Source organism: Acanthopagrus latus, chromosome 13, assembly GCF_904848185.1.
Source record: "Acanthopagrus latus isolate v.2019 chromosome 13, fAcaLat1.1, whole genome shotgun sequence".
Classification (NCBI taxonomy): Eukaryota; Metazoa; Chordata; class Actinopteri; order Spariformes; family Sparidae; genus Acanthopagrus; species Acanthopagrus latus.
This window is the reverse complement of record NC_051051.1, coordinates 9,201,464-9,215,038: the sequence shown is the minus strand read 5'-3', so window position 1 is coordinate 9,215,038 and position 13,575 is coordinate 9,201,464. Positions and strand designations below refer to the sequence as shown.

Genomic DNA, 13,575 nt, shown 5'->3' with positions numbered 1-13,575 from the left:
CTAAGCAGCTAGCCTCGGCCAACCCAGGTCCAAAGCTCCTGTGCTATCAGTGTAAAAAAACAGTATCACCAACTGTATGGCTAACTGGGCTAACTAGCTATCGGTAGCTACAGTTAGCAGCAGTTAGTGTTACTCTGATGATAGATTGCCTCCTTTTGGTTTTGTGTATGAATTTGACAGGTGGCCACTTCTTACACATTTAAGTTGTGTATCTAATTATGCAGGGTTGAGGTCGGGGTCGCTTCCAACATTATTTTAAATGAAACCATGCTTACTTTCTGTTTCCTGCCATTTTCCAGAGAAAATCAAAACACATCGCAATCTTTCGCATCCTTATCAGGTAGAGTTAACCCGTTGTGGCCCTGAAGCAAGGCCACAACCACAGCTCCGTATACTGTACGCTTGTTTGTCATCTTGCCCGGAGTCACATGAGAAGATTGATGTCTTTGTGCCTCGGTACAAAAATAGGTGCAAGATAAAGATAGACTGCTTTGGAGCTGTTGTAAGGCATATTTTCTCACTTCTGACAGACAGAGCTTCCTTTCTCCTTGCCTCCTGTGCTAACTAATGGGCAAGAAGGCAAAGTTGAAGGGAACACTGCCACCAACAAGAGTACTGTCGTGGCAGCGTCGGAGCATCCAGATTCCTCGTTGAAATCAGCAATGTTTTTTCACTCTGCCTGCAGTTTGTCAAATTTCCAAACTGCCCCTTTCTGGCCTCTGGAGGCTGAGAGAGACAACCCCACCCGGGCCTGTTTCCCACCTGTCGCTGTGCGGAGAGTCTCCCAGCGAGTCGAAGGAGTCTCCGTACTGCAGGCCCGGCCGATGGGGGTCAGAGTAACCACAGTGTGCAGCGCGCCGGGCCCGTGCCTCCATGCACGCAGGACTGCTGCATTTACTGGTCCCCACGGATGATGACATCATTCCCGGCGAGTCGGAGAGGATGCTGTCAGAATGTTCCAGGCTCCATGTCCGTTCCTCATGTCTGACAAATAAAAAAACGGTGTTAACACGTACACACCCAGTCCCAGTGTGACTCTTTTTTTTTTTTAAATCTTCTTTTGGAAAAGCTTCACGATGCAATGCACCTGTTTCCAGAGGCAGAACTTTTAACTAATCTCCAACAAATGACCAATCGCTTTGTGCGAGTTTTCTGTTTTTTTTTTTTTTACATGAGGGGCTGAACGTGATGTAGGCATGGCGCACGCTCACCTGTGAGTTGATGAATGGGCTCGCGTGGAAGAGTTGTGAGATCTGGAAGAGGCATGGCTGGCAGGGAACGATCCCTCTGTCGCAGGCCGTATGACTCGTTCAGTCGCCGGGACGTTCTTTGATATGTACTGCGTTGAGGGGGGAAGAAAGATGGACACGGCAGACAGAAATCATGTGAAAAAAAGATAAGCTTCGATTATGTAACCGAGTGTGAAAAAAAAAAACACTCGGTGCACATCTGTGCGCGCACAACTTTAATAACATTTGGAATCCTTTCAGAAAACTCACATCTACCATGGGGATTTCCTCGGGGCCTGGTCCTGGGTGATTGGGTCCGTTAGCAAGGTTACGATTGGGATGTTCTGGACACATGTTTTGTCGCAGATGATTGTGCATCTTCTTTCTTTGTTTCCTGTTGAGAAAATCTCGGTCATTCTCTCTCTCTCTCTCTGATGTTAAGACATCATAATGTACTCTATTTAATCAGTCAAGCAGGTTGAGGGCAGTATAACTGAAGACTGTCTGTTCAACTAACATAAGAAGTTTCACTCGAATTTTACTCGTAAACATGTCTTATATAAAAAGACCACATTTCAAGACAGCAAAACACATCTGTTTCTGTGCTGTGCTGCAACTCTAACACTAACAGAGTAACAGAGTAAAGTGGTAAAAATAGAAATCTGAAAGGAAAGGCTATATGCTAAGAAGAAAAAAAAAACAAAAAACAAAACATGAGCTGATCCACTCGTCGGCAGGACTTACTTGGTTTTACAGTAGGCAACCACACACACGATGCCCACCACCAACAGAGCCACACAAATACCCGTGATTGTCAGGACTCTTTTCTGGTAGAGCTCCTCTGCCTCTGTCAACATCACACCCACGAGCACACAGACGCACCCACACACACCACGTGCACACAGTGAGGGAAATAAGAGGAGAAAAAGAAATTAGTGTCGTGAAAGCGCAGTTTCCTACATTTTCACTGTAGATCTACATTTCTTTCTTTTTCTTTTTCAGTTTTTTTTTCTTTTTATGGGACTGAATGCTGAGCAGTATGAAGCCTCATCTCCCCCCCCCCCCGGTCCAACCTCTCCTCTCTTGTAATCACAAATACAACAGATGCTGCTGCTGCCTGTGCTGCAGTAAGGCGGCGTGGGTGTCGGCAGGGGCCCAGCAGCAGATAGACTGATATATTAAGCGGCCATGTTCTCAAAAAAAGTCATCTCAGATGATATTTGAGCCGATGATGATTCAGGCTTTTTAATTGATGCCCTGCAGAACTATGAGAACAATGCACATGCGAATTGGAAGTAAAGCGATGATTAAAACGATCCCCGCTCGGCCTGAAGCGCCGCTCACTCTGCTTTGTTGTCTCGTTCACTTATGGAAGTCTTCATCTGCTCAGGCATTCAGTGGGCACAGTCAAGAGATCTTACTTAACAGTAATGTATGAAACAAGTGATTTTTAGAGATGAGAAGTGTCATTAAATATGAATCTTAAACTGCTGCTTTTCCAGAGAAGAGCTGGTGCGAGGGTTAGGACTCTTTGTGTCCAACAATGGAGCAAAGAGGCAGGGCGACAACCAACGTGATAAAACATAATTACGTGCAACACTTTCCATTCAAGTCGTGTCACAAAGAACGCAATCAAGATCTGGCACATTACCGCACTTGTGTAATTACATGACACCTGTTAGAAAAAGAAAAAAAAAAAACGCCTCTGGCATTTATTTTCTACGCTTCTCGACTGACCCGAGCACTTTTCTGGAAAAAGCAGCAGAAAAAAGAAAAAAAAACAAAAAAATGGGGCGCTCACAATGAAGGAGGATGGAAATAGGGGCAGATTGAAAGAAAAATCATAACTGTGGGTTCTAAATATAGCATTGCATGCTCACATCACAGCATCTACTCCTTGAAGGGTAATTCAAACCAGTAACACAGATATTATATTTTCATACTTCAAAGTCACATTTCAGCTATGTTAAAAAGACGGGAGGGGGGAGGGGGGGTGATGCGGGGAAGCATGGGCAAGATCACACATAAATGAAGAGATGGCATATCAAAGGAAAAGACAGACTCTGGATTGGATGGATAGAGTTGATAGATTGAGGAAGAGACATCTGGTAGCTACAAACATGATAGATCATGCTTGTTACAGATGGAAGAAGGAGTCAAAAATCAGTCCAAAAAGGGGAAAAAAAAACACACACACACACACACTACCGTGAGTGAGACATATACTCAGTTAATAGTTCTACTTTGTTTCATCGTACGATTCGTGATGACATCCATGTTAATGATGTTTGATGGAGAATCAGTTGCATTGTCTGGGGGGGGGTTGTCATTTCACTGGGTTATGGTGGGATTGATTGGTTAATTAAGGGGGGTTGATATGATTAACGGTTCACACCACAGACAGAACGGGGGCAAGTCAAAAAAAAAAAATGTAAAAAGGACATCTACTAGGTAGCTAGGACGGAGAATCAAAACGGATTGTTCCATACCCATAAATTCAATCCCAAGATGCTCTGCCATTGCAGAGGGATGACAGGTGGAAGAAGGAAAAACAAAAAGAAACAAAAAGAGATTAAGAGAGTGGCACCTCCTGTACGTACTGTGTGGTGGAGCAAACACATACGCATTACGGCGACAGACACAGACGTTGGTCAGTGACACAAAGGACGAGACAGCCAGACACATTGAAAGCATGCAGCACACACATCGAAGCACACGGCACAAAGCTACGTGACTAAATGGTGGCGGTTTTTAAAGGTGCACTATGTAGCTTTGGGGAAGAAAGAGAAAAGAGAAAACCATCTCTCTTTGTTTTCAAGACCGAATAAACAAACTGACCTTAAAGGACGTCACAGTTTCATACAGTTTTACTTTGATTAAATTTGGCGGACCCTGCCACCTCCCCAGATTCAAACTTATTTTCCTTGGAGAACAAGCTTGTTTATTCAGTCTCGGAAAAACTAAATGCGTCTGAGTTTGTATTATTACCTCATTATTATCATAAGCATCGAAATTCTGAGATATCATTTCTTCTCTAAAACTACGTAGTGTCCCTTTGAATACGAATTTTTACTCAAACTACAACATGTCTTGAGTTCTGCTCTCGAGGTTCCTCTACGTCTATCAGCTGTACGTCTCAGCGCAGCCCGATGTGGAATCGCCTCGGCTCTGCGCTCCGCGAGTGATTTTGCGAAAGAGGTTTTCAAGCTTTGCAGGGAGTGCAATTTCGTTACATAACCAAACAAAATCTCCTGATGGGAGCAGCGCATATTAGGCCCAGAGCCACTCTCATTACTACTGCATGGGGGGAAAATGTGCGTCAGAGATCACCTGTGCTTTCAGTTTTTAACGTTTCCCTGTCCTCTCCTCGAACACACCCATCACATGAACAGGCAAGTTAAAAGGAGTGTGTCTGTGCAGTATCTAAACAATCACGTCGGCTGATGGGGAAGAATTATAGTCGGACTTTATGTTATACGGAGGAGCGGGGCTATTGGGAGGCTGCACCAACCAGCTGAGTCCATATCTCTGGCAGCTCCGCTTGCTTTACTTGGGTTGAAGCGAGTCCCAGCTGTTCTTATGACAACATGCTCTCGTTAAGCCAAGCCCTTATGGCCGAGGAGCAGAAGCCATCCTCCTTCTCTTTTGGGATCTCCCGGGAATGGGAGGCTCCCCTCCAAGAGGCGGGTCTTTAAGCACGGAGTGGATTTGTGTGTGTGTGTGTGCACATGTGCCTGCTCTTTGGGAGAAAAAATTGATTTATTCTCCTTAATTGAGAGTAGAAAATGTGAAATATGCGAGGGGGCCATTAAATCTCACTACATCCAGCACATCTATCATGTCTGGATGCAGCTTTCGCGAGCATGATTTCTATCGTGGATCTGCTGTTTTGAACTTGTGCGAGGTTATGTGGAGGTTCTGCTTTATGTAGAAAAATTATATTACATCTTGTGCTTGGACTGAGTTGAAGCCTAATCTTATCTATTCGAAATTACATCTTTTAAAGGATACATGCGCCTTTTTTCCCTGCTTTCCCCCCCCCCTTTCCTTCAGTGATTTATATAGGTTCGTTTGAATGTAAAAGATCTTGAGAGATAAAAAGGCCAAAGTCCGCGCCAACAGAAGCTCCTCTCTCCCACGGAAAACACAGCTCCTGAAACGCCTCGCCAGTATTCCTGCCTGTTATTTCTGTGACTTCGTGACATCACACTACATCACTGCGTCACACATATGCATAATTTACGCCTAGGCGCTAGTTTGGCCTGTAGGAATTTGATTTAGCACAGCTGCTCTGTTGTTGTAAGCGGTGCCGTCTCAGGCATGTGCAGGCCGACCAATCAGAGGGGACCGCGTATTCAGAGACATGGGCCTTAGAGAAACAGGAGCTCAGACAGAGCGGGAATACAGTGGACAGTATGAGACGACTAATGCATGTAAATGTATTCTAGTAGTAACAGCAAATAAAACGATCAATCTGAAAATGAGCCCAATATGTCTCCTTTAACTAAGTTTAGCTGTGATGGTCGCGAGGTCTTCCTGAGACGGACAACCCTTACTTTTTTTCTCTTGCATGTGAACAGGTGTGAACGCATCCTGTCTTAACACTAGATCCACTATGCCCGATTGTTCCCCAAAGCCAACTGGAAATTTGACTGCATAAGCATGTAAAAACCCAGTAATCAAAGCCTCCTCTGTGTCCGTGTGGCTGGACGAGAGCTGGAAACGAGTGCTGTCCTTGATGTAGTCGCACAGCTGCACAGAAATGAGACAGAATGCAGGAAAAGCGGCCGAGTGCGGGGAAAGAAGCGCTCCCACACACACACACACACCAGCATCTGCTCTGCCAAAAAGACCAAGTAGTTTCAGCACAGCGCATTACGACTTAATGCGAGATGAAATTACTTGTAGTTAAGAAAAGGGGGTTTTTTCGCGTTGCACTCCGAGCCAGCGGACGAGGCAGACTGCTGGGATGAGGCTCTGTGGGCAGCAGCCGGGTGACTCCGACAAGCAGATGCAGTCAGTTGTTTTCTGACTGCAGACGTTAACATTGGACTGCAACCGCAGGGGCTTGCAAAGACATGATGCTGACAATTATGCAGGAGGATGGCGGGAGAGTCTTTGTTATCATCCAGTGTGAATTATAGACTTTGGTTTTTAATTCTATATCATTACGACACACTATCCCTGCCCTAGTGTACGCTTTCCTCACAGAACAGCCAAGTCTTGGTAGTTTTGTTTTATAAATGTCCAATCTCTACCTCTCCTCAGTATCAATAAATTCGGGACATTGAGGTGTAAAACAAGAAGAATATTGCTGATAATCTCAAGAGGCACGATTCCACACCAAGTAGATGAGTTTCAAGTCCAAGCGCCCTCAGGGTAAGGTCTATTAAGGCGTAGCTCTCCACAAACCTTCATCTGATCTTGGTTATTTCTTCAGCTGACTGATAGGTGTGCTGATGTTGCTGCGTGGAGTGGTGAACTGTTCCCTTACCCCGGGCTAGTAAAGCTTGTTTGACACGGCACTCTACTGCAGCTCACGAACTCTGCGCTGAGGACATCTGCTGTGAGAGCAGCTGCTTTGTTGCTACCTTGAAAAGCAAGGTGTGTTTGCAACATGTGCGTTTCTGCTGAATGCTTGTCATTACCGGAGCGCGGCCGCAACCGAGGTCTGAAACAAGCCAGCGGCTAATTTAAAGATGAAAAAAAAAAAAAATAAAAGCACCACTTTTCTAACAGCTTGGTATGTCTTAAGGTAATGTGACGGCCCGTATGTGTATGTGTGTTCTACTTTAAGGAACAGTTCCCCCCAAAATTGAACATTCAAAATATTCCCGGTACATGGTCGGACCCTTGGGGAATCCCAAATAACTGCCAAAATCGAAGCAATTTGGACGAGGAATTACGCTCTAGCTAACAATTTAACATTTGTAAGTTTACGGGGGGACTTCCTACGTGCCGTATCTGGTTTGTCTGGAACATTAATCAAAGGGACAACATAGAGACTGACTCTGCTGATCTGATGGCTTCCAGTGATAGCCCGCGACAAACATTCCTTTATCAGTCAAGCCAGCGCACCACCTTACACATTCAGCTGTTTGTCATGCCTATTAGTTACTGCTCATTGCTCGGGCCTTGCTCTCCATCCATCAGCTTTGATAGGATTATACGTGCTTGTGTTTGCAGCTGATTGCATCATTAGTAAAGCGAGCTAAAGGCGGCTTCTTTTTTAGTTATTGTTTATCCATGAGACTGTGCTGTTAACGTGCAGCTGACTTTGTGCAAAATCGCATCCAGCCGCCCACGAGTCGCTATACCAAACTTACTATCTGAGGAGTCTGAGGGTGCACATGCAACACACCGCGAGTTAAAGGGCACACAATCGCACATGCAGAGCAAACACAACGACAGACTCTGCTACGAAACTATGCCAGCTTGTGAATGACTCATCGGAATGAGGCAAAGACAAAACTACTGGGTAATTAACAGGAAATGAATGCAGTCTTCTCTACGCTCAGCATGCACGCATGACACGAGGACAGTCTGACAGAGTGACAGAAGAGGAAGTTGACATACGGTAGAAACTGGCCATAACGTAGGTTTGACAGCGATCACCAGTAAAGTCATTTGGACACCTGATGGGGAGAAACAAAGCCACAAAAAGAGAGAGAGAGAGAGAGGGAGGAGGAGGGTGGTGGGTGAGTGAGAAAGAGAAAGGGAAGCAGAACGAGAGAGTGTGAGAGAGAGAGAGAGAGAGGGGGAGAGAGAGGGAGAGAGAGAGGGGAGGAGAGAGAGAGAGAGAGGGTGGAGTGATAAGGAGAGTATGGTAAGAGAAAAAGTGGAGGAGGGGGAGAGGGAGGGAGGGAGGGAGGGAGAGAGACACAGAATTAGAACAACAGCACAACTACAGACAGCAGAAGCAGAGTGTTCCCATGGATGACACCGCTGTGTGCATGGTGTAGTGCACAGCTCATTGCGTGTTGACCTGAGAAGGAGAGAGAGGAGGTGAAAGAGGAAGAGAACTGGGGAGGGAGGGAGGGTTTGGGTGAGGGCAGCAGGAGCCCACAGAGGTAATCCAGTGCCAACTGTGTCTCCCGCTCTCCTCAGCTGCTCATACCAAGTGGACATACTTTTGAAAGGATTGGGCATGTACAACCGCAGCGGCTCGGTCTGTAAGCATCGAGGGCCGAAGTATCCATCCGGACATCTGGGAAGGAGCAGATGAGTGTTATGAAAAGGAAAAACACAGGCAGTGAGGTGCACTGTAAACATCACTGCGACCTTTAATGGCATATTGTGAAAGGTCACGGTGGAGTTAAATGGATAAAGAAAATAGTAAAAAAAAAAAAAAAAAGTGACAAGCAGGAAACTTTTGTCACTGACACACCATAAACAACATCAGTGCTGGACACACGTTCATATTCCCATTGAAATAGATGAAATCTACTTTTATTTACATTCCATTACTTAATAATCACCATCATAATATGAATAATGATCAGGGATGCACGATAATACAGACAAGTCATATCAGCTAAGAGAGATGATTCTTTAAATCAACATTATTTATCTTTTTACTTAAACTAACAGCTTTAAAATCATTTTGCTGGCACAGTGTCCTGTAGCAGTGTCCGCCCCGCTATCACTCGTTTCTGCGCTGTGTAACTTCAGTGAGAGGGCAGGATCCCAGTGTGACATACGCGTTTACTTTAACATATGAGATAACGTTGCTGTGATGTAATGGGTTTTGTTTGTAGTTAGCGGCTGCATTACATCTGACAAACTGTTAATAAAAATGTGTGTAAAATCATCATCAGTCGGCCGGATGAGTTGGAAAATTTCAGCAAAATCCAGTATCGTGCATCCCTAATAATAATCCCAACAGTAATTCACTAGAAAAGCAGTTAGAGGAATATAAGTTAATGCACTAAACATCCTGTAAACAGCACTGTGAAAATGTAAAGGCCCACAGTCTTTTAGACCTCAGTCTGCGTCGCGTGGGACGAGAGGGGAGGGACACTCGTGACTGCACGGGCAGAAAAAAAGTGCAGTGTGTCCGGGGGAAAAACCAGGCACTGCTCTGTCGGTGATCAACAAATAAATTCTAAGAACCCGTGACTAGTAGGCTAATGCGATTTCTCCCGTTGGTGTCTGTTGGGATAATAAGTCAAATGAAGAAGGAAATAAAATTTGTATTTCCACTTGCAAAAAGAATAATTTGTATATGGAGATTGTCTCCATGGAGAAGCATGGCTGGACAACTCTCTTTACTTCTGGTTTGAAGCATAAGTCAAGCGAAGTTTCTCCGATGCACAGCTTTTGTACATAAGTGAAGACAGACTGCTGTAACATCACCATCAAGTGACCATATTTCCTCATTATAATCCCATTAAGATGAGCGGTCGCTCTTTTAGGGGCACCGACATTCCACTCACAGTCACAACTGGACCACCGATCCAACAAAGGTCATTGCTGGTGATTTACTGGCTTCACACAACGCCTCCCAGGAGCACCATAACATTCAGCATTAAATTACTCAACCTGAGTGATGGTGTTAAACTGGGGGATAACACCACCTAGGCCGAGGAAAAAAACCCGGGCCGAAAGATGAAAGGAACACACCATCGCCGCGTGATTTAAAAATCAGATGAGCGCGCGGGTATCCACTGCGGCGCAGCTGCAAACTCTATTATCACTCTTTTAGCTTTGGTTTAAAGTCAATCTTTGTCATCGTTCATTATCAGCTGAGAGAAAATAAACATTGAAAGGGGAAAAAAAATGAAAGTTCTACCTTGTGTTATTCTATAAACAGTAGATTTACATTTGCTAGGTCTTACACAGAGGTGATTTGATGCATTATTGGTCTATTTCTGAAGAGATAATTTCACTTTCAGCGAAGAATGCTCATGCACTTTTATACATTTCTATACATCTGACCATTAGTCGCTCAGTGGAGAGGCCACTTGACAGCAAATTCATCTGTATCGGTCTCCAATATGAGATTTGCTGCATCTGCGCTAAACTGAATATCCTGTGGGACTCAGCAAGGAAGTTATTTGAGGATTGTTTTCTTTAATTACTCTTCATGTTTCTTTCACAGTATATATATTACAGTATATGGACTGCACATAACCTAAGTTTACTTATACACCGATATGTCAGCCGATCAAATGACGTTTTCACTCATCGAAGCATGTTTACAGGTCTTTGCATTTAAAACACCTACATTACCCACAATGCAACTTAGTCATCGAGTGACATCACTGGAGGCAATTAGTCAGATTACATGTGGCTCCCTGTGGAGCCACAAAAGACTATATACTACTCTTTCACATATGCAGTGCTACTCCCCCCGAGACCTGTAAACACACGTTAATGTGTAAAATTTGTGGAGTTACCCTTTAATGGATTAACTCATATATTTTCTATGGTTATACTTTATGTGAAAATGTATTTTTTCATGACTTATATGCTCAAAGGATAAATTCTCGTGAAGGAAATCATTGTAAAAAATAAATTTACGTGAGTGAGTTACTTACTTTGGGTCATTTATTAACCTCGCCTCTCCCCAAAACAAAGTTTACACCTCAAAGTGAAGGAGCTGGGCACAAAAAAAGTAGGGCTAGCTGTCTGCAGGACTTGTTTAGCCGGTGAGTAATACCCACTGAAGCCTGGCCTATATTGAATGAGATGGCTGTGGGGCAACAAATCCCTGCAGGCCTTCACTGCATTATCCAACTTTTCTGGACCCATGCCCCGGCCGTGAGTGAATTAGCTGCAGCAATTGAGTTATTGCTGCCTCCAATTTGTACACAGCGTATTGAACGGCTGTTGCAGCCATGTCCGCGTTGCTTGTCGAGCATTCTTCCTCGGGCCAACTGGGCACGGGAGCCTCACCAGCGTTTGAGCTCTATATCACACCAGCCTGCGCGATGCCGGGATGACATATGGCCGAACGTGATATCCGACAGCCATGACGGCAGACAATGTGCATGTTGTAAGTACGCTATCGGGTTTCACTGATGCCTTATTGAATTAAACACGATAATGGCCGCAGTTAACAAATATTTTCCTTATTGATTAATGTGATGATTGAAAGCAAACGCTGACATTTTCATTTTGTTTGTCCGGTTCGACCTAAATTCCAAAACCCAATTCAATTTGATGTGATAGAAGACAGATGACGTTGCTTTAAAAATCACTCAAACGCTGAACTGATCATCAAATTAGCTACCTAAAAATTTTTCCGACCAATTGTTTAATTGCGTCTCTACACATAATAACGTACCAGTCCACCGAAAAAAAGTCTTAACTCCGTCTGAACATCTTTCCAAAATGACGCTTCCTGACCTCGACAGGCTAACACAAACTAAAACGTAAATGTCAAAGGCTGTGTGTGTGTGTGTGTGTGTGTGTGTGTGTGGGAGGGACTTGTTTCTGTGATAATGTCAACCTGTTTTCTTCCTAGAAAGCTGAGATACATGCTTCCCTCCAGCCCACTTTACACACAGGTCTTGATCCCCTCTGCCAAGGACCTCAAATGTAAGCAATGATTCTATTTACCTCACTGGGGGCCTCTAACAGGCATAAATATTTGCTCACTACTAAACCAGTGACTCATGACATTTTGAAAAGGCTTTTAATGTGCAGCCCTCCTGTACACTAAACATGACTTAAAAGGATGAGCGCACCGCCGCCTCACTCCATTATTAGTGCTAAAATACACAACAGGTGGGTAGTTAAGCAGACTGGCAGCATTTTTCCCTGTGATGTGTTTCTGCTGCTGCTGCTGCCGCCGCTGAAAGAAAGAAGAGCGGAAATCAAGCGCTATCAGGAAAATAAACAGCAGGATCAAAAAATCTGGAGTTAAGGGATATTACCAGAGTAAAATAATAAAAATAAAAAAGAGACATCATGAAAGGAGTTAGGACAAAGAAGGGTAACAATAAATAGTGTCATTTTGGAGGCGAATCCAAAGAAAACGGCGGAGGTGACTCACTTGCAGGAGAGCTGATTTATACCATGTATGAAGTAACAGTCGCCGCCATTCACACAGTAGGCCTTCTCTGTGTCGTTGCATCTTCTGGCGTGGCCTGAGCCTGGAGATGGCGTTGTGGTTACTGAGAAAGAGAGAGAGAGAGAAAAGAAAAGAAATAAAAACACATCGGTCAGTTTTTCGTGACTGCAGGTTACAGTGCAATTTCTGGCAATCCACTGGATTACGAGTAATCCTATCTGAGTACTTCTGGATTACTTTGAAATCAAACACCACAATTAGTGTTTTAATCTGTTTTGGATTTCGGTTTTCACTGTAGACTTCTCGACAACATTTCCAATGCAAATACAATGCTTTCTGGCATATTCAGCGTTTATAGTCGGCCAAGTCAGATTACTCTTACAAAACCAGTGCTGGCACATAGGACAGGTACAGTACTGTGTGTATGTCTTTTCTGTAAGTGTTTGTGGCTGCCTTTTTTGATCAAAGGCCACATGGGGGACTGTGGTGTTGAGCACTTACTCAAAATGTTTATTTTCAGATTTCAATGGAAATGAAAAATGAATAAAAAGGGAGAACTTACTGCGGTCGAACATGTTCTGCATGTTCATTATCATGAAACAAAAAGACGTGATAAAAAAGGGGTCAAGTTCTCCTTGACAATGTAACTGTAGTTTAATTTGACATTTTTTCAAATGTAATCTAGGTGTAGAGTATAATTACAGTCATCTCATTACATAATCCCATCTTTTTAATCGTGAGCCAGTTTTAGGCATAACAGCTCCAGTAAGATTAATAAATGCTGCAAACATGAAAACATGACCACACGCAGGGTTTTTCATTTCACATGAACCTGATTACTATCTTTTATCGGGCTGGCGGTCTCTCATCCCGACAAGCATCCTCAGTTCTGCTCGTACTATATACTTGTGTTTCCACGAGAACTCTTAGTTCTCCATCCACAAATGTAATTGTGTCTCTAAGCAGTGTTGACGCTATCTCAAGAAGTTCTATGAGCAAAGATAAATATTTCCCTGACATGGCGTAGGAGTTGTTTATGCGTTGAGTCAGGTCCTTGGAATGGCCCAAAATGTCATGTTTCTGTACTTAATCCCCCCCGACTGAATAGATATAATATGTTTGGGATGAAGTCTGCTTATCTGCTCGAGAGCGGGGACGTCTGAAGGTAGAGGAGTGCTGAGAGAGGTGCGTGGCAGCAGGCAGGCAGGCAGGCAGGATTGGGCTTGAGAAGGGAGGAGCGTGCTTCACATGTCAGATGCCAACATGTGATTGCAACCTTGTACCTGCTGTCAGACGCTATTAGCACCTTCGCCAGAGTGTGACAGTTTG

The 13,575-nt window shown here is 44.1% G+C and overlaps 1 protein-coding gene across 4 annotated transcripts in view; it reads right to left on the bottom strand.

Annotated features, from left to right (window-relative positions):
- nrg2a (neuregulin 2a) overlaps positions 1-13,575 on the bottom strand; it is an 81,409-nt gene that overhangs the window by 7,217 nt on the left and 60,617 nt on the right. For 2 of the 4 annotated variants that reach the window (XM_037118468.1, XM_037118467.1), the window contains exons 4-10: positions 12,229-12,349; positions 7,806-7,864; positions 3,719-3,742; positions 1,974-2,076; positions 1,500-1,623; positions 1,212-1,339; positions 763-984 (exon numbers count right to left, since the gene is read on the bottom strand). In XM_037118468.1, coding sequence (XP_036974363.1) covers positions 763-984; positions 1,212-1,339; positions 1,500-1,623; positions 1,974-2,076; positions 3,719-3,742; positions 7,806-7,864; positions 12,229-12,349 — 781 coding nt within the window. Of the gene's footprint in view, positions 1-762; positions 985-1,211; positions 1,340-1,499; positions 1,624-1,973; positions 2,077-3,718; positions 3,743-7,805; positions 7,865-8,359; positions 8,437-12,228; positions 12,350-13,575 lie in introns of all 4 variants that reach the window. The other 2 variants (XM_037118469.1, XM_037118470.1) reach the window with 2 other exon arrangements.